A 20714-nucleotide genomic window follows, 5' to 3' on the forward strand; every position below is an offset into this window, starting at 1 on the left:
AATAAGACACTCGTCCCTCAGTAATTATAAATACAAAATAAAAACAAAGTGATTCAGTGAGTTTTAGCAAGAATTTATTTGCAAAACCATTCATGTAGTCTTTAAAACATACAGAAAAGCTATCTACTGTCTTAGTCACACTGTAAATGTTTAAGTTCTGTGTTATTCTTAAAGAAATGTTAACTTCATGTATAATCATAACTGCAAAAAAAAAAAAAAAATACCCGCTCGCTCCATGTAAAAGCAACCCGCCTCTGAAAAAATCAAAATTGAGAAAAAAAAAAAAAAAAAAAATTTCGCTCGCTCGCTCCTATTTTTTTTGAAAATTTTCCGAAGAACTACTAATCAATTTGGTATGGCCTAAAGGTAAAATAGGTAAAATGTAGTCAAAAACTAATGTAGGACAAAATCCCCCCTGCACAACACCCCCCCCCACTCTCCGCCCCATCCCTGCTGTTTCTGATCTTCCTGGACAAAATCCCCCTGTGAAATTATCAAGGTGGACAAAATTCCCCTTGTAAAAATATCAAGTTAGACAAAATTCCTGGTGATAATTTTATCTTTACCTTTTTATTTCAAAATGGAAACGTATATAAACATAAAGTGAAAAGAAAATACATGAACAATTACTGCTTTTATTTTAATACTTATTAAAGTTAAAACATTCGGTCTAAATACATTAAGAATGCACAGTATGTCTATGATCAACATATTAATAAATGCTTCTTCAGTAACATCATCGATTTTGCAGAAAAATAATCACGTTACTAAGACTGGCATCGACAGCATCTTAAAATTACTCGGACATTCATTCCTAATTATCACTTCTTCTAAAAAAGTTCTTTAAAACTGCCTTGTAATTAGTACGTGAGAAAACAATCGGAGTTACTCCAAACACTACGTAATCCGTCGTTATTTTTTAATAACAATTAGAAATTGTCACCTATGCAATCACGCCGACAATCACAATCATGTATACATTCGAGTTAATTATACATATGCAGCTTATCTCTCGGTGTACTGTATTGTACTAATTGGCTATACGCGGCTATCGGTGACAAGCGAGTGACTCCGCCCACATATTTTGCTCTCCAGTCAAACCTTGTGTATTCACAGGTTTATGTAATCAATTAATTTTCATTGCGTCTCACTTCAGAAACGTGCATCCGGGGACTCCCAAGCTGCAATAAACACGCGTATACCGGGACCAATTATGCGTACAGGGACGCCGATTTCGGTGTTTCCGAGAACCCTGCTTATCTATGATATTTCTAATTGAAGAAGTAGGAGTGAAGCATTGCTAATGGTCTGTCCGCTTGTAGTTCGTTAAAAAAGCTCAAAGCTTATAGGATAATCATGATATGTCAGAAACTAGCTTATATTAGCTAATGTTTACATGTTTGTTATAACAGATGCTAAATAAAGATTATCTTATCTTATATAATCTTAAAGGTAAAGGTAAATTTTATATACTGTCGCTTTATGAAACGATTACAAATGTAACATAATATTGTGAAACAATTAACATTTTGAGCGACCTTTATTCCAACTAATTTGACGCGATCCTAGGAAATATTGAGATATTTTTTCATATGGGCAATATCCCCACTAGCCTCAAAACACTCAAAAGACCAAAATAGTTGAAGCAATTTCCGATGAAATGTTCATAGCTGCTGATGCTTTACATGCTATAGGTTTAAATGGCAATTATTTCACAAATTGGCCATAAATTCAAATAAAACTTAAATTATCAAAAGGGGATTCAATTCCTCATTGATTTATGTAAAAATTATCAAATAATAACCAAGATTATGAATTTTCTGGTGATTTAAACCTATGTATTTATCGCATAGTGCGGCAATTTTCCTTTGATCTTTGCAGCATGTTATACATAGTAACACACATTATTACTACAAAACTGTGCTGATATCTTACAAAACTGTTGCGATATATATCAACACGGAAATCTTTATGGAGTTTCATAAGAAAAAAAGTGTTCCAATATATATCAGCACAGTAAAACTGTTCCGATATATATCGGAACACTTTTTCTCTATTGAGGTCCTATCAAGGGAGTATAATTTTTTCCTTTCAAAGAAAAGATGATTTTAGCTCCAATTTACAGTTCACAGAGAAAGAATTGTCACAAACACCTACATTTATAAAGTAAAAGAATAAATAAACTAGAATATTTCAAAAAATTGATAGTTAAAACATGAAATATATGAAATTCTGAGATTTCTCAAATGTTTCTTTTTCTTTGATTTTTTTTACAAACAAAACAACAAGTTTTACAATATGTCTGGCCAATGAAATGCAAAGATTTAAAACCAATGCAGAAATTTGTTGGGTACTTTTATCTGGGGAACACATTTTCTAAATCAGAAGTTTTAGTGTTTCAGTCAGCGAGGCGCAGAAAGGGAATCAAAATAGTAAAAATAATAATAAACAAATTTAAATGAAAATGATATATAAATTTTAATGATAAACTATGCGATAAAACAGTTATAATATGTAGTGCTCGTGTGTTACCAGGATATATCAGAGCTAGGGGTACATCTCGTTATTTTTCTCTTCACATATTTGTCTCGGCCTACCGGCCTCGACGATATGTGCAGAGAAAAATACCCTCGATGTACCCCTAGCTCTGATATATCCTGGTAACACACTCTCACACATACTATACTTATTACGTATTGTACACGATTAACTTTACCGTGTATACATGCCCAATATGCGTAAGCGATAAAACCAATAACTTGACTTGACTGTGTACTGTGATTCATCCTCCATTATTTTGGTCCTTCATTGGCTTCAAAGCTTTGACGTTTATATTGCCAGTCACAAATATAAAACAATCTGAACGTCATTTTTTTTTTAGCTAGAGCGGCCCTATTTTAACAACAGTTAAAACCAATTATAACTTACCCCCAGCAATTTGCTGGTACCCATTAACATCTGAGTCAACTGAGGCAATCGAGATAAAGTGCCTTGCCAAAGAACACACCGCAGTGGGAGTAGCTAGGATTCAAACCTGGGGCGGGGCTTCACCTCCGTCAGTGTCCGTGGGCGTAGGAAAGTATCTTAGCCCTCCCGACCAATGCATCCACGGTTATGTTGTATCTGCCTTTCCAACTTATTATTAACAGTTTTCGAGCGTTTAAAAATAAATGTGTTGCACAAGATCTTGAAATTTTTATTCCTAATATTATATCGGCTTGGTGCACAGTAAAGTGCCCAATTGGGTTAGCATCTAAGTCAAAAAATAAAGTTTATACTTTGCCTTGAAAACTACCGTTTTTCTACACTTCAACATGTTGTGCACAAGGATCAGTACCCAAATAGATAACTTTTTGGGATTTTTTTTCAAAAAAGTGGATTTAAGTTGCCATGTCGGGTTGGGGACGGACATTACACCTTCATTTAAATTAGATTCCTACTGTGAATGTTTTATACAAAACGACTTCTTTTATGTGTATTTTCTAATAGTTTGAGGTCACAGATCAAGAAAATATAAGCCTTAACTCTTTGTTTTTCCATTTTTTTTAAAAAATAGCTAATTTCTTTGAAATTACGATTATTTTCTGTTAATCGTAAAATTCACTTTAATATAAAATTTGGAAAATGGAACATTTACAGCAGGAAAACACCTTTAAAGCAATTAATTAATACAAACCACAAAGTAGAAACATAAATACTCTTATTTATATTACATTTAAGCAGAAAATATCATAAATAAATAGTGCCGGAAACGGGGGACGGACATTACATAAAATGACTGGTTCAGCTTTTATAATTACTTTGGAACACAAATTACTCTGAAATTCAAATTTCTTAACTAAGGGAACATTTGTGTCATTTCAATAGGTAATATGTCTATAAATATAGTAAATGATTTTACTAAATGATAAAGGAAATTCATTACGGACATTCATTTCAATAGCAGTTAAAAAGCGAGCGAGATTGAAGTATTTCATTTTTACTAATTTGCAAAAAGTACTCTACTAGTATTAAGCAGTATTTGTCAAAATCAGCTTTACAATCAATTCTTCACTGCATATTATCATAATTTATATATGCAAATACTGTTCTGTTTCAAAGAAAAAAACATACATGCAGTACAAGCATTCCCATAAAACTAATCCATATCTAACAACCTTCCAGTAGAATACAAGCATATTAAATGTAGATGACCATAACATTACTGTATCAGTTTAGCTTTCTATCAGTGCTGTGTTAATGGTACAAAATGAAATAATGATAACATAATAATGTTCTGTCTATGATTGAAAAAATATAACACTTCAACAATTTTTTTTATTTATTTTTTTTGTATACTTGTACCAGTCTTTTATTTTTCATGGTTTAATTTAATATAATTATGCTTTTTTTAAAGGGGGAAGTCCTTGGCAAAAAAGGCAAAATATATCCTTACTAGGGGTTTTAATTTTATACAATACACTGGTTTATAACACTTATATCAAAGAGTGTTGTTTTAGGTAAAGATTCCATAATGATCAATTAAGATCCAGTTTAGGGGTTTTATGGTCCCTTGTATATTGGCACCCTGTTGAGAAAGTGTGATTTTGTGATCTTCTATGGCCACCTGTGTTTTATGGCATGTTGTTGCCATCTCAGAAGTTCACTAATTAATTATGTTGTTTTAATTAAGGAATGATTATGATGCATCTTATGACCCTTTATTGTGTAGATGAAAATATAAGAGAAAATATAAAAGATAAGAAATATACAGTAGGGCACTAGGGGTCGGGGAGGGGGATCAAGTGTTTATGGTAGCATTCAAAAAGTTTTTGTAATTACTAAGGGACAAAAGAGGGGCAAAGTTTTCTGGATATGATGTTAAAACCTTTAAATTACAACACTATAAATTTCAAGAAGACAGAAGACTAAAACTCTACTTACTTTTTTCAACATGTAGTTTTAGTACAAAAATGTAATGTCTGTCCCCCAACACTTTAAATGTGCTTATAGATAATGTTTGGCAAAGTTTTACTTTATATATATACTCATTAGTCTTTTTTTATGTTTTTGCATGAGCTCTTTATATGAAAGTAAAATTCATTATGAAACTGATTCATTTTGCTGAAGATTTCAACAAATTTTGACATTTTTTTTTACACACACTGTTTTTAAGAAAAAATGTCACAAAATAATGTATTTTACTGATTTTAAATGCATTTTTTTTTTAAATTTCAGTTCTTATTGGTAAATCAGAAATAAAAGGAATTGAATTTGAGAGAAAATAGTAATATATTTACAACATTCAAAATCAATGATAAGTGGGGACGGACATTACGGGACGGACATTACAGATAACTTTTACACTTTTGTCAATATCTAAAAAACTGCTTGGTGGATTTCAACAATTTTTGGAAATGTTACTTATGTCATCATATGTAATAAAAATGTGCTGCAAATTTCTAGTTTTATAACACTTAATGAAGTTTATGGTAGGGGGACGGACATTACGGATTTTTTGTCACAAACTAATTTTTTATGAGATATTCGGCTATATTTATTTATAGACTTGATGTACAAATATGATACTTTGACTATTTCAACTTACATATTTTTCAAACTTTTCAAGGCCATCTCACATGTTCTAGCACCAAAAGATACTACTTTTTTCTTCACTTTTTTAAGTATCGTAGTTTGACACGTTTTCGATACGTACATGTTTTCGATACTGTAACCTTTATGCGCATGATTTTTTAACCGGAAGTTAAATGACGTCATTGTTTGTTTACACTACGCACCGCACTCGTCCTCTTTCGACCTGGAGCGAAACTTCTTCAAAATGCGTCAAAAGCAAGTAAGTAATAGTTTATTCTTTACCTGCATTGCTGAAATTGGTGTTTTTGCTATTACTTTTTATCAGTTGCATAGCAACTGTTTTAAAATAAAGGAGATACATCTTTAGAAATTTATTGAGCTGTAGAAGGGGAGTCCCGTTCGTCTGCTTTTCAAAAGTCACATGACTGTCATGTGACCATGGAGTTTTAGGTTGGTACAGGGTGTTTCAAAAATTCTGCAACACTGTGATTTTTTTTTTACACATTTGGAACCTGTGCTTTTTGCTAGTTCATTACATGATATTAAGCAGTCATAACCTCTTTGTTTCAAATTGAAGAGTACTTATGGTTGTTTGTTTGTATTTTCAGGTAAATCCTGCATCAAAGTATAGGATGTACTCACCTACAGCAATGACTAATGCCTATCAGGCAGTAAGAGAGATGAGGCTTCCAGTTAAAACTGCTGCACGGCAATATGGTGTACCGCAGACGACCTTGCGTGATCGGGTTCTTGGGAGAATAGACCCAGAAACAACATCATCTGGACCCCAGGCTTTGCTCAGTCAACATGAAGAGGCAGTATTTGTTGAACACATAAAGGCTATGGCTCAGTTGGGATACGGTTATTCGCGAAGTGAGCTGATTGACCAAGCATCCAATTATGCTGTGTTCCTTGGTAAACGTGATCAGGAACATCCTTTGAGTGACAGATGGTATCGATCTTTCATGGACAGATGGCCAGAACTTAAAAAAGTGAAACCCAGATCACTTGTTAATTATAGGGCACAAGCAACTTCAAAGGAAAAAGTAACTGCTTACTTTGATGATCTTAAATCTGCTTTGCTGAAAGACAATTTAATGGACAAACCTGAACATATATATAATGTTGATGAAAAGGGAATTCAAACTGAGCATAGCCCACCATATATCATTTGTGCTGAGAGTTCTACACCTGCAATTACATCAGCTAGAACATGTATTACTACAATACTAGGATGTGGTAACGCATTAGGGACACAAATACCTCCTTACTTTATATTCAAAGGCAAACGCATGAGAAGTGAACTCCTAGAGGGGGCAAGTCCTGGCACGCAAGGAACAGTGACTGAAAGTGGGTGGTCAAATTCAGATGTGTTCCTAGAATACTTAGATACCCATTTTCTGAAGTATGTGCAACGTCCAAGTGAAGATCAGCCACTGCTACTCATCTTCGATGGCCATAAGTCACACATTACCATACCAGTTATCAACTGGGCCAAGGAGCATAATGTGAGTTTATTCGTATTGCCAGCCCATACTAGCCATGTGCTCCAACCTCTGGACGTAGGTTGCTATGGACCCATGCAGCGCATTTATAATGCTCAGTGCCACAAGTTCCTAAGAGAAAACCCTTCTTCCAAGATAACTAGGTATGATGTCTGCTCATTGGCATGCAATGCTTATACCTCTGCACTGTCAGTTGTAAACATCAGGTCTGCATTCAAGCGCACAGGGATCTACCCTTTTAATCCAGAAGTAATTTTGGACACTCAGCTTGCACCTTCCAAGGCATACTTAGTTCCTGAACCTGAAACTGACATACATGACATACATGAAGCACACAGCAATGCTACTACTGCTCCTCAACCAGCTGAATTCTTTAAAACAGCTGAAAAGTTCATAACAGATAAACAGACATTTGAACATAAACAGCCGAACAAAACAATCAGCAGCATTGTATCTGGAAAATCCATTACATCTCCAACTGTTGAAGCGCAAATTATTACCCACAAATCTGAAACTAAATCAAAACCATCAAGCAAGAGTGGGAATGTGAAAAAATGTAGTATACCTTCATCCACTAGCAGTAAACGGCAGCGTGTACATAGCCCACAGCCAGGTCCATCAAGACAAACAGCTACTAAAGCATTGTCTGCTGAATCTGATTACTCTTCAGGAGATGAGATTACTGACGATGAGAAATGTTGTGCCTGTCATTTATTTCAGCCAAAAGAGCTTCAAAACTGTGTCTCAGTTGTATTTACAAAATGGGCTCAGTGTGACTATCCGGCATGTGGACACTGGACACATCTCAAGTACTGTTGCAAACAGTCTGTAGTCAGACTACATGATGAGTTCTTCTGTCCATGTCATGACAATACTTACACAGAAGAGTGAGAAAACTGTATGTTATCACTGTTCAAGGGTTTCTTGTGTTCATGTTTTTAGAGTTGTTAATAAATTTTGGACCATGACTGTACATAGCTACTCTTCCTAGTGGAGGAAGATAAGGTATCGAAAACATATCAACATTGCAAATGGCGGCCTAGTTTGACAGGTGTTATAAAACTGTTTATTATAATACAACTGGTGATTTAAATTTTTATAATAGCAGCACTGTTTGTGTGATTATAGTCATATTAAATGGTAATTTACTTGATTCTGTCTTACGCTAGTTTCTCTTTGCAAAAATTTGACTCGAACTCTTAGGGTATCGAAAACTAGTCAAACCAGGATATAGCATTTTCAGATTTCTAGGGCGTTACATCCATACAACTTTGGTTCAAACCATGATTCTCAGAACAAGAATTACAGAAGAACATGATGTTATATATCAAATGAAAGCAAAGATATTTTTCTTTCACAAAATTTAATAGTGAAGATTTTTTGCTGAATTGGGCACTTTACTGTGCACCAGGCCCATATCGAACAAATTTGTGCACGAAACAAATCAAAAGTTACCACTCTAAAAAACTACCTTTTCATAGGTGCAGTGATTTTCATCGCTATCGCCTAAGACAGCATTTGCATCTTCAACCAAATCCGCTTCTTCTTTTAAGTAGTCTACCATTGAAATAACGGCATCATCATGATTTTCCTCACCAGCGTTCCCCGCCAATTCGTCCGACATTTTTGTTTACCTAGGGAGCAGACATTAGGTATAGATTTCATAAACAAAATTTTTAACTTATATGTAAAACTTGTGATTTATACTGTTGCAACAGATATAGGTCTACAAAAGCATTAATATGTGTACATATTTTTTCCTAATGATGAATCTTTTTTTTTTTTTAATTTATGGTAATTTTATAATAAAGAATGGTCCCTAACAGGTAAAACAAGACGATCAGGAAATTTGCTGTTTGACAGACTTTATGTAGATCTAATATTGCACAGAGATCTTTCTACACACTAATGGTACCAACTGTTGTAAATAAGTTAAATTTTTGATTCAGTAATTATTATCGCTAACTAAAGGAAAAAAGTTGTGTACCAGGAAATTTCGTACATATTATTTTCGTACCTAATATTTTTTCAGCATTGAACAAGAGTAAAACCGAGTAATTACGTGCGTCATATTGACATCTCAATTTTTAAGAAACATATTACAATCAGTTAGGATATGTGCTTGGGCATGCAAGTACAAAAGCCTTCAGACATTTTTTGCCTATTTATCCACTAGTCATAGCCTCTATGCCGTCTAAACAGCTGATCTGACTGAGGCCCGGTATGGGTAGCCGAATTCAGAGCTCTATGTATAGATCTATTTATCCACCAGTGCCCATGAGTCAACACCCTAAGGATAAATGTTTGTTTTTCCAACACAAGCTCATGAAATATTTTATGTTTTGATAGTATTGTTGGCCGGCCCTGAAAATTTCTCTCCAGTGAGGGTCGAACACTGTCATGTTACATGTTTCTTATTGGGCCAATGATGGGCCATGCGCAGTGATCTCCCTTGTCGCTTCGCTCATTGATCACTGCCACCACAACATTCACGTGACCATGGTTCAGCATGTGATGATCGGTTTAAAAATTAACTTACATATTAACATGATCTACCAAACTTTTGACAATAACATATCTTGGCCAGCAGGAAAATAGTCAAAAGGCTCCATCTGTTTCGGCTTGGGTCAAGACTCAAATGGCAGCATTATAATAGTGAACGGCGTCAAAGAATTTTGATTATCGTCGGCATACTTGTTTGTTTACTTTCAGTTTCGTTTCAGGATATTTACCGGTCGTGTAAATAAATACCTATTTTCATTCAGAATCATTATTTTTTCATTATGGAACATTTGCCTGTGCTAAAAGAAGTGTAAACTTCGAAAACACTGGGGAAAAATAACTAAATAATTATATAACTAAAAGAAGTCCACTTAGCTGAATTTTAGCTTAAAACATTGTGTTGGCAGTGATCAATGAGCGAAGTGACAAGGGAGATCACTGTGTTGGAGTTTGCCGACCTGCCACCCTAATTTTAGCCCCCGACCCTAAACTTTTTTTCGGACAAAAATTTGCGGGTACGTAAAAAAAAATATATGCTCTCATTTAGGAACATTGGATCGATGGACATTCACCGAGCTCTTTGAACAAGTCCACCCGCCGACAGGCAGTTTCTTGGGAAGGATCTGACAGTTCTATATTCACATTCATCGTACATTGGCGTGTTAAATTCTGGATAGGACGAGTGGACTTCGCTGTATACTCAACCGATCGGGCGAGTGGTTTTTACGTCGTAACTTTCCCAAATTCAGAAATTATATCACGAAAAAATACCTGGATTGGCTGGAACTTACCCGTGAATCATAAAGATATCAAAACGTCATGCTGGTAATTTTCCATTCCACGAGCACGTGCAACCTATCGTTATATCTAACTTACATCGCCGTTACTTTTGTTTATCGACACGTACACAAAAAACGCGCGTAGTGCATTCATTTTTTTAATATAATCGCTTCAAATTTTCAACACCGCTTGAGAAGTAATACAGTTTGAATTCTATAATAATTTTAATAAGACATCGACAAAAATGTAGGCAAAATTCTATAAAAACGGCCGAATTTTCATATATTCACTTGTAAAGTTTCAAACAGCGCAATCTTAATTACTTACTTCTTCCTTAATGTAAATAAATGATACATAATATGGTCATAAAATTCAGACTTTTGACCAGAAAGTATAAAAAAAAACAGAATTAAAAAATCTTAAATAATGAAAAAGCGGCAGCAATTTAAATACATGGAGTAAAACGATTTTTCGCAAACAGATTTCTGTTAGCGCGGCAGAATAGGTTACGTGACCTCGTGAATGTAAATAGAACAAAGCAGTATGATGTTGTTGCGGTTTTTAATTAAGTTTTAAATGAATCTTCGTACAAGTATTATTTTTGACACGACACTTTGTAAGATATTCTTCTCTAACAATAATGTAACAATAATGTAAATTCTTTGAGGGCAAACGGGTCACAGAGGTTACTAGGATATCCAGTATAATCGTTTGACACATTCAGTGTCAGTTCATTCGTGATATTGCACATTCGCTTTTAAAAAATTAAAGAAGAAACTTTTTTATTGATTTCTTCTCAACAATTTAAAGAAGCGAGGCGGTACGATCAAACAGTGATGTTTCACATGGCGCGAAAACATGACAATCTCGGGCAACTATACCGCTTTGATCTCCACTTCAGATACCATGATACCGACACATTTCTTTTAGCTCTTTGGAGGGTGTTATTAATTAATGATGAAAACGAGGCCAATTACTTAGCTTATAAACAGAATAATTTCCGATAATTGTTTTTTTTTTCGCTTTCACAACAGTTGTGTGGATGATGATAATTGTGTCCATATTTTTGGGACACTTTTCAAAATAATTATTTTCGGGAAATAAGTCTTGAGAAAATGAAAATAACTAAATATTTTATGCTGTCCTAACACTTTAGGATAATACGGTAGGGGATAGACTTTAATTATTATTACTATCGCTGCAGTTATTTTGGCAACTGGCTGGTGCTGCTGACAAAAATAGAGTTAAGAAAAATAAAAATGTCTGCTGTAAAAAGGAAATTTAGGACGAACAAATATGCCTCCTTAAAAAGGAAATGAAGTGTACAAGAGAATAGTATTTGTCTACTGTGTGTTACATTTAAAATTTACTTATTGTACATGTATAATACTCCTTTCATACCGGTAAAAGTGACAATATTAAACATGTCAATTATAAGGGCAAGTGACTGTTCACTAAGGGCGAGTAGATTTTAGTGGTTACTAGTCCTGCAGGGCGAGTGGTGTGAAAAAAAAATTTACACCCCTGCCTTAAACTTGACATAAAAAAATTATGATTTTAAGCTTGGCTTGAACCAACAGAAAACCAAGTGTGCATCTGTCAAAATATTCTGACGGCATGTATTTAATAATTTGACTAAAAGCCAAAGGGTATATAAAGAGCTGTGTATTTAAAGTGTATAGCATCTACCATCTAGTATAGACATATATGTATTGATAAGGCAATAGGCAAAAGCAAAGACAAGGGAATTCTACTGCTGTAAAGATGCGTATTCTGCTCTATCCTAGAAAAAAAAAGAAGAAAAAATAGACCTACTACCTACCCTATTTTTTTCTGGCATGTCACAGGAAACATACATATTTTTTTTTTTTTGGCCTTACTTGTAACTTCATCCCTCATACTGAGTATTGTTGAATAAATACTGAGATAATTTTTTAGCTGGACTTTTTGAAGAAAAAGTAGAGCTATTGCACTTGCCCCAGTGTCGGCATAAGTTTTTGATAAAATCAAATATCTCTGTTACTAACTTAATTACTATCAAAGCTATTGACTTACTATCAAAGTCTACACCAGGAGAAACAATCCCCATGATAACTCTGGTGTGAATTTTGACAGAGTTATAAATGCCCCTTTTTAACTTAGAATTTTTATGGTTAAATGTTTTGATAATGTCAAATTCTCTGGTACTGTCAAAGCTTTTGACTTGAAACTTACAATAGTTATTTACTATCAAAGTCTACACCAGGAGAAATATTCCCCATAACACTGTTTGAATTTTGCCAGAGTTATGCCCCTTTTTTGGTTAAAGTTTTTGATAAAGTCAAATATCTCGGTTACTTTCAATTTAGTATTAAAGCTTTTGACTCGAAACTTAAAGTAGTTATTATAATAAATACTATCAAAGTCTTCACCAGGAGAAACAATCCCCTTAACTCTGGTTTGAATTTTGACATAGTTATGTCCCTTTTTAACTTAGAATTTTTTGGTTAAAGTTTTTACTGTCTAAAGCTCTAAATCAGAGTCAAGCACTGAGAAAAGTCAAGCGCGCTCTCATCAGACTGCTGTTGTTCATATGGGCGGTATCTTCACTCGCATCAAACACTTTCATATGTATATGGCTTCCCACTTATTCTTGCAATTTGATATTAAGTTAATATTCTACAGTTATATACGAATTGTTGAACACGGGACATTCTATATTTCCTTAGCTTTAATGAATGAGTAAAGTAGTTAATACATTGCATGTATATTTGAATTGTTACTTTTTGTATGGTTTATAGCCCTACTACTGTAATTGTGTAAATACTTGTCAGGCCTTTTTTCCATCAATTTGGGAATGCCACTGACACCGGTGGAACTGGGAAAATGCTCTCGGAAATTATCTTAATTGGGACAATTTGCAAATTTCCAAAATCTACATAAATGTGTTTTTTTTTAGCTCACCTGTCACGAAGTGACAAGGTGAGCTATTGTGACTGTTTGATGTCCGTCATGCGTAGTGCGTCGTCCGTCAACAATTTCTAAACAAATCTTCTTCTTGAAAACCATTGGGCAGAATTACACCAAACTTCACAGGAATGATCCTTGGGTGGCCCCCTTTCAAAATTTTTGAAAGAATTTAATTCCATGCAGAACTCTGGTTGCCATGGCAACCGACAGGAAAAACTTTAAAAATCTTCTTCTCAAAAACCAGAAACCCTAGAGCTTAGATATTTGGTGTGAAGCATTGCCTAGTGGACCTCTACCAATTTTGTTCAAATCATGACCCCAGGGTCAAAATTGACCCCGCCCCAGGGGTCACTTGATTTTACATAGGAAAATCTTCAAAAATTTTCTAAAAATAAACCAGAAAGCCTAGAGCTTAGATATTTCACATGTAGCATTGCCTAGTGGACCTCTACAAAATTTTTTCAAATCATGACCCCGCCCCAGGGGTAACTTGATTTTATATAGGAAAATCTTCAAAAAATTTCTAAAAATAAACCAGAAGGCCTAGATCTTAGATATTTGACCTGTAGCATTGCGTAGTAGCCTTCTACAAAATTTGTTCAAATCATGACCCCTGGGGTCAAACTGACCCCGCCCCATGGGGTTACTTGATTGTTCATAGAAAAATCTTCAGAATTTTCTAAAAATAAACCAGAAGGCCTAGAGCTTAGATATTTCACGTGTAGCATTGCCCAGTGGACCTCTACAAAATTTGTTCAAATCATGACCCCCGGGGTCAAAATTGACCCCTCCCAAGGGGTCACTTGATTTTACATAGAAAAATCTTCAAATTTTTTTAAAAAATAAACCAGAAGGACTAGAGCTTAGATATTTCACATGTAGCATTGCCTAGTGGACCTCTACAAATTTGATCAAATCATGACCCCCGGGGTCAAAATTAAACCCGCCCCAGGGGTCACTTGATTTTACATAGGAAAATCTTCAAAATATTTCTTAAAATAAACCAGAAGGCCTAGATCTTAGATAATTGACATGTAGCATTGCCTAGTAGACTTCTACAAAATTTGTTCAAATCATGACCCCCGGGTTCAAATTGACCCCGCCCCATGGGGTTACTTGATTGTACATAGGGAAATCTTCATAAATATGCTAAAAATAAACCAGAAGGCCTAGATCTTAGATATTTGATATGTAACATTGCCTAGTAGACTTCTACAAACTTTGTTCAAATCATGACCCCCGGAGTAAAATTGGCACTGCCCCAGGGGTTACTTGATTGTACATCGGAAAATCTTCCAAAAAAATTCTAAAAATCATCAGTTTGACATTTGAAACATGTTGCTCATATTACTCAGATGAGCGATCCAGGGTCATAATGACCCTCTTGTTGTGAAATATTAATGAATTGCATTTCAGTAATTGTTCAACAGTATTACAATTTACCTAAATATACGTAAAAATTAGCAAAACTATCTTAAAACAGCAACTACCCTAAAAGGTATAATCATTTGGGAATTTTAAATTCAACTTTGGGAAGAAAACATACTTTTTGGCATTGGGACTACCTCCTTTTACCGGAGGTAGATTTATAGGGAAAAAAAAGCCCAGCATGTATAGCATTTTATTTTATTTCTATGTTGTATGAACATGTATGTAAAATGTGCTCTTCAATTTGGAGGAAAAAAAGATATATATATAATATATATATAAAAATTATGGCCCCACTTGACTTAGAACTTAGTTTAATTTTGAATGACATGTTTTTTTCATTTTTCAATGCATCAGTAAACTACGGTATTGCCTTTTTTTAGCTCGCCTGTCACAAAGTGACAAGGTGAGCTTTTGTGATCGCACGGCGTCCGTGCTTGCGTCAACTTTTGCTTGTGACCACTCTAGAGGTCACATTTTTCATGGGATCTTTATGAAAATTAGTCAGAATGTTTACCTTCATGATGTCTAGGTCAAGTTCGAAACTGAGTCATGTGCGGTCAAAAACTAGGTCAGCAGGTCTAAAAATAGAAAAACCTTGTGACCTCTCTAGAGGCCATATTTGTCATGAGATCTTCATGAAAATTGGTGAGAATGTTCATCTTGATGATATCTAGGTCAAGTTCAGAACTGGGTCACATGCTTTCAAAAACTTGGTCATTAGGTCAAATAATAGAAAAACCTTGTGACCTCTCAGAATGTTCACCTTGATGATATCTAGGTCAAGTTTGAAACTGGGTCACATGCGGTCAAAAACTAGGTCAGTAGGTCTAAAAATAGAAAAACCTTGTGACCTCTCTAGAGGCCATATTTCTCAATGGAACTTCATGAAAATTGGTCAGAATGTTTACCTTGATGATATCTAGTTCAAGTTCAAAACTGGGGCATGTGCGGTCCAAAACTAGGTCAGTAGGTCTAAAAATAGAAAAACCTTGTGACCTCTCTAGAGGCCATATTTTTCATGGGATCTGTATGAAAGTTGGTCTGAATGTTCATCTTGATGATATCTAGGTCAGGTTCGAAACTGGGTCAACTGCGGTCAAAAGCTAGGTCAGTAGGTCTAAAAATAGAAAGACCTTTTGACCTCTCTAGAGGCCATATCTTTCAATGGATCTTCATGAAAATTGGTGAGAATGTTCACCTTAATGATATCTAGGTCAAGTTCGAAACTGGGTCACGTGCAGTCAAAAACTAGGTCAGTAGGTCTAAAAGTAGAAAAACTTTGTGACCTATCTAGAGGCCTTATTTTTCATGAGATCTTCATGAAAATTGGTGAGAATGTTCATCTTGATGATATCTAGGTCAAGTTCAAAACTGGGTCACATGCCTTCAAAAACTAGGTCATTAGGTCAAATAATAGAAAAACCTTGTGACCTCGCTAGAGGCCATATTTTTCAATGGATCTTCATGAAAATCATGGTCAGAATTTTTATCTTGATGATATCTAGGTCAAGTTCAAAACTGGGTCACATGGGCTCAAAAACTAGGTCACTATGTCAAATAATAGAAAAAACGACGTTATACTCAAAACTGGGTCATGTAGGGACAGGTGAGCGATTCAGGACGATCGTGGTCCTCTTGTTTTACAATACCATGCAGTTTCACATTTGACTATGAAATAATTTCACTTCTCATTTATCTCACAAGAGAATATACAATTTCATGCAGAATACATAGGAAGCAGCATATGATATCCTCGCGAATATTTACGTCCTTGCTATATCTCTGATGTGATTCAATGCTGATTTTGTAACAAAACATATTCATTGTTTGACATATGTGTTCAGTGAGTTTTAAAAGACTAAAAATATAATTAGCTGATATTTTGCAGTGGCGGAGACCTGGGGATGGGGGCTTGACCTTCAAGTTTCTGTGAACACAGTGATTATATAATATTGCCAGGCTGTTGTTGTCATGAATATTAAAAATTGTGCCCAATCCAAATAACCATGCAAGATTTATATTTTTTTGTGTGCAAATTTACTATTTTTGTAAAATACAGTGTATTGAGTGACAGTAAACTGTTTATCGTATTATTACAACATCTTTGAACTAACACAAAATTATTGAAATATATATATATATATATACATTCTGACTGGGATTTTTTCTTCATTAAAGGTTTTTTGAACATAATAAATTATTCATAGTGTTCATGCTATTATTTTCTAGCTAGTTTTATAACAAAAGTTGTCATTATAATGAACATTCAGACTTGCACTTTCATGTCAAGTTCTGAAAAGTTTTGATTTTCATTTGGGAAACTTAACTTTAAAGTTTGGTAAAAAAAGCATGGCTTAGTGATTAGGGCCAAGCTTTGGACTCAGATTGACCTCCTGTCCCCCCAAAAAGAAAAAATATCACTGTATTTGTAAGATATGGCTTAGGTCTGTCAGTTTTATTGTATTTTTAACTAATTTCCCCTCTAAATATTGTAGATTTGCATTTTCATGTTAAGTTCTGAAAAGTTTTGACTTTCATTTGGGAAACTTAGCTTTAAAGTTTGGTAAAAAAGCATGGCTTAGTGATTAGGGCTGAGCTTTGGACTCAGGTTGACCTCCTGTCCCCCAACAAAGAAAAAAAATCACTGCATTTTTCAGATATGACTCTTGAGTTTTATGGTATTTTTAACTAATTTCCCCTCTAAATATTGTTTAAATGTACTTATATTTTACTTCTTTATTTCTATATATTTCAAGGACAAAAGCACTGGATCTGTGAACGTAGAGGCATTTAAGTCCCCACTAACAACATATGTTCTACGACTTGGGCCCGGTGCAGAGATTGTGTCCAGTTTACAGAAACTTGTGAAGGAGAACCAGCTTGAGGCAGCTTTTGTTATAACATGTGTTGGCAGTGTTACTAAAGCTAAACTTCGCATGGCAGACAGTGTAACGGTATAATATACCTTGATCTTTTGGTACATCCTATTTAAATTCTTAATTTGCATGAAATTAAGTATATAAAATGTGTAATTGTCTAATATTGAAAAGTAACAGTAGAAATGAAAATTGGTTCCAAGTTATGTTTTTAGCTTGACGTTTTGAAGAAAAAGAAGAGCTATAGCACTCACCCCAGTTTTTGATAAATATCTGTTACAATCAAAACTATCAACTTGAAACTTAAAACAGTTATTTACTATTAAAGTCTACACCAGGAGAAACAATCCCCATAACTCTGATTTGAATTTTGACAGAGTTATGCCCCATTTTAGCTTATAAGTTTTTGGTTAAAGATTTATAAAGTTTTTACTGGCAATTTCTTAGCTCTAATTCAGAGTCAAGCACTGAGAAAAGTTGAGCGTGCTGTCTTATGTAAGCTCCTGTTAAAAACATTATCTCTGATTTGGGGTTATTAAAATGTTCTTACTTGTATACTTATTACAGATAAATACGTATGAAAATGGTCATTATGAGATAGTCTCGTTAGTTGGAACATTGTCTGCTGGGGGTCATCTTCATGGAAGTTTCAGTGATAAGGATGGTAATGTGATTGGTGGTCATGTAATAGGAGATTTGTTTGTGTTTACGACAGCAGAGATGGTCATTGGTGACTGTGCATTATTAAGATTTAACCGGGAACACGATGAACGGTCAGGATACAAAGAACTAGAATTAGAGTATGGACCTGGGAAACATACCTCTTTGTGTTATGCACTGGAATATTTTTTGGAAAATGTGTATAGTTCGTCAAGTTTGAGCTTTGTAAAGGAAGTGCTCAATTTTGGTGGAAGATTTTGCAAAGGTGCATTAGATTATGTCAGTTTTCAACAGAAAGGAATATGCTGTCATCTGAGAGCGCTTGAGGAAAAGATAATTTTATATCAAAGTGCTGATAAGGAGATGGAATTGACTGTCAATTCAAGGTTTTTTCATGATGATATGTTGTGGATCATTAAATATACAGAGGAGCCATCTTCCCTTCAGCATATTTCGCGTGTAGCTATAAGACGATGTCTTTATAAACCCATTAATCGTTCTCAGTGTGAAAAACTCAGTTTACCCACTAAACTGCTAAAATATATTATGCTGGATGACTGATAACTTAACACAGAGAAATGTATAGCAGAGAGAAAGACAACTAAGAAAGTCAAATTGATTTTCAAGCTTTATGAACTGACCTACCTTCTGGAACACTTCTTAGCTTAGGATCATGGGCAAATAATTCATATCTTTTGTTGGTACATTTTGTATTTATCTTTTGTTTTAGGGTGGAATATATTACATAAATGTACTGGTTTTTTTGTTGCAGAGTTTTCTGTTTTGTTTTCAACCTACACAAGAAATTTAAAAATACTTCATCTATCCATTGAAAGGGATTATTAGCTAACCTGAGCACAAAGTGCTCGGGGTGAGCTATTGTGATCGCTCACCGTCCGGCGTCCGGCCGTCCACACTTTCCTTTAAATATCTCCTAAACCACCAGGTCAGTTTTGATGAAACTTCGCAGGGATGTTTCTTGGATGGTCTTCTTAAAAATTTTCAAAGAATTAAATTCCATACAGAACTCTGGTTGCCATGGCAACCGAAAGTAAAAATTTTAAAAATCTTCTTGTCCAAAACCACAGGCAATAGGGCTTTTATATTTGGTGTGTAGCATCATGTAGTGGTCCTCTACCAAGATGTTCAAATTATCCCCCTAGGGTCAAATATGGCCCTGCCCTGGGGGTCACATGGTTTACATAGACTTATATAGGGAAAACTTTGAAAATCTTCTTGTCCAAAACCACTGGTCCTAGGGGTTTGATATTTGTTATGTAGCATCATCTAGTGGTCCTCTTCAAAGACTGTTCAAATTATCCCCTGTGGTCAAATATGGTCCCACCTTGATGGTCACATGGTTTATATAGACTTGTATAGGGAAAAACTTTGAAAATCTTCTTGGCGAAATCCAAAGGGCTTAGAGCTTTGATATTTGGTGTGTAACATCATCAAGTGGTCCTCTACCAAGCTTGTTCAGTGAAAAGAGGCACCACCCTGGGGGTCCCAAGTTTTATATAGACTTATATAGGAAAAAACTTTGAAAATCTTCTTGTCTGAAAGTTCAAGGCCTAGGCCTTTGATACTTGGCATGTAGCATTGCCAAATGGTTCCCTAACAAGATTGTTCAAATTGTGCCCCTGGGGTGAAAAGAGGCACCACTCAGGGGTCACTTGTTATTTAAGTTATATAGGAAAAGAGGCCCCATCTCAGGGGTCCCAAATTTTACATAGACTTATATAGGAAAAAACTTTTAAAATCTTCTTGTCCGAAAGTTCAAGACCTAGGCCTTTGATACTTGGCATGTAGCATTGCCTTATGGTCCTCTACCAAGATTGTTTAAATTATTACCCAGGGTTGAAAAGAGGCCCCATCTCGGGGGTCCCAAATTTCACATAGACTTATATAAGAAAAAACATTAAAAATCTTCTTGTCTGGAAGTTCAAGGCCTAGGCCTTTGATACTTGGCATGTAGCATTGCCTAATGGTTCTCAAACAAGATTGTTCAAATTGTGCCCCTGGGGTGAAAAGAGGCCCCACCCTGGGGTCACTTGTTATATGAGTTATATAGGAAAAATACTTCAGAAATTTTATCTTATTTCCTAGACTGTTTAACTATAATTACCTGATGACTCCAAGTAATTAGGGGTCAAATGACCTTGACCTACTGACCTACTTTTTTGTTATTTAAGATACAGCCTTGAAATTTGGATGACATACACAATTTTGCACACCAATCTTAAAACTGACTTTCAGTGACCATGAATGTGACCTACTTTCTTAATATTTTAGCATCAGTTTGACATTTGAAAGATGTAGCTATGGCAGCACATTTATCTAAACTCAGCTGCTCTGTTTTTGAAATCCAATTTTCAGGCTGTAAACCAGTCAGCCAGAAACAAGAGTGCCAGACTGTCAAAAAAATGCGCCTGTCTAA

General features: G+C 34.9%; 3 protein-coding genes across 5 annotated transcripts in view; 2 read left to right on the plus strand and 1 right to left on the minus strand.

The window, feature by feature from the left end:
• The window catches only part of LOC128557022 (putative E3 ubiquitin-protein ligase UBR7), a 23385-nt gene extending 14648 nt beyond the window's left edge, over nucleotides 1–8737 (minus strand). Inside the window, exon 1 of the mRNA XM_053543448.1 lies at nucleotides 8551–8737. Within this exon, the coding sequence (XP_053399423.1) occupies nucleotides 8551–8703 (153 nt within the window). The 5' untranslated portion in view covers nucleotides 8704–8737. The remainder of the gene's footprint in view (nucleotides 1–8550) is intronic.
• LOC128557024 (uncharacterized) overlaps nucleotides 1–19045 on the plus strand; it is a 26088-nt gene extending 7043 nt beyond the window's left edge. The window contains exons 1-4 of one of the 3 annotated variants that reach the window (XM_053543454.1): nucleotides 8873–8990; nucleotides 10129–10406; nucleotides 17498–17695; nucleotides 18185–19045. In XM_053543454.1, the coding sequence (XP_053399429.1) occupies nucleotides 10401–10406; nucleotides 17498–17695; nucleotides 18185–18838 (858 nt within the window). In that variant the 5' untranslated portion in view covers nucleotides 8873–8990; nucleotides 10129–10400 and the 3' untranslated portion in view covers nucleotides 18839–19045. Of the gene's footprint in view, nucleotides 1–8858; nucleotides 8991–10128; nucleotides 10407–17497; nucleotides 17696–18184 lie in introns of those variants that run through there. The other 2 variants (XM_053543460.1, XM_053543449.1) reach the window with 2 other exon arrangements.
• On the plus strand, nucleotides 5429–8232 carry LOC123546428 (uncharacterized). The gene is made up of 2 exons (XM_045332681.2): nucleotides 5429–5833; nucleotides 6183–8232. Exons 1-2 carry the CDS (start codon nucleotides 5819–5821, stop codon nucleotides 7968–7970), a joined length of 1803 nt encoding a protein of 600 aa, XP_045188616.2. The 5' UTR covers nucleotides 5429–5818; the 3' UTR covers nucleotides 7971–8232.
• Nucleotides 19046–20714: the final 1669 nt, after the last annotated feature.

Source organism: Mercenaria mercenaria, chromosome 1 (genome assembly GCF_021730395.1).
Source record: "Mercenaria mercenaria strain notata chromosome 1, MADL_Memer_1, whole genome shotgun sequence".
In the NCBI taxonomy this organism is placed as follows: Eukaryota; Metazoa; Mollusca; class Bivalvia; order Venerida; family Veneridae; genus Mercenaria; species Mercenaria mercenaria.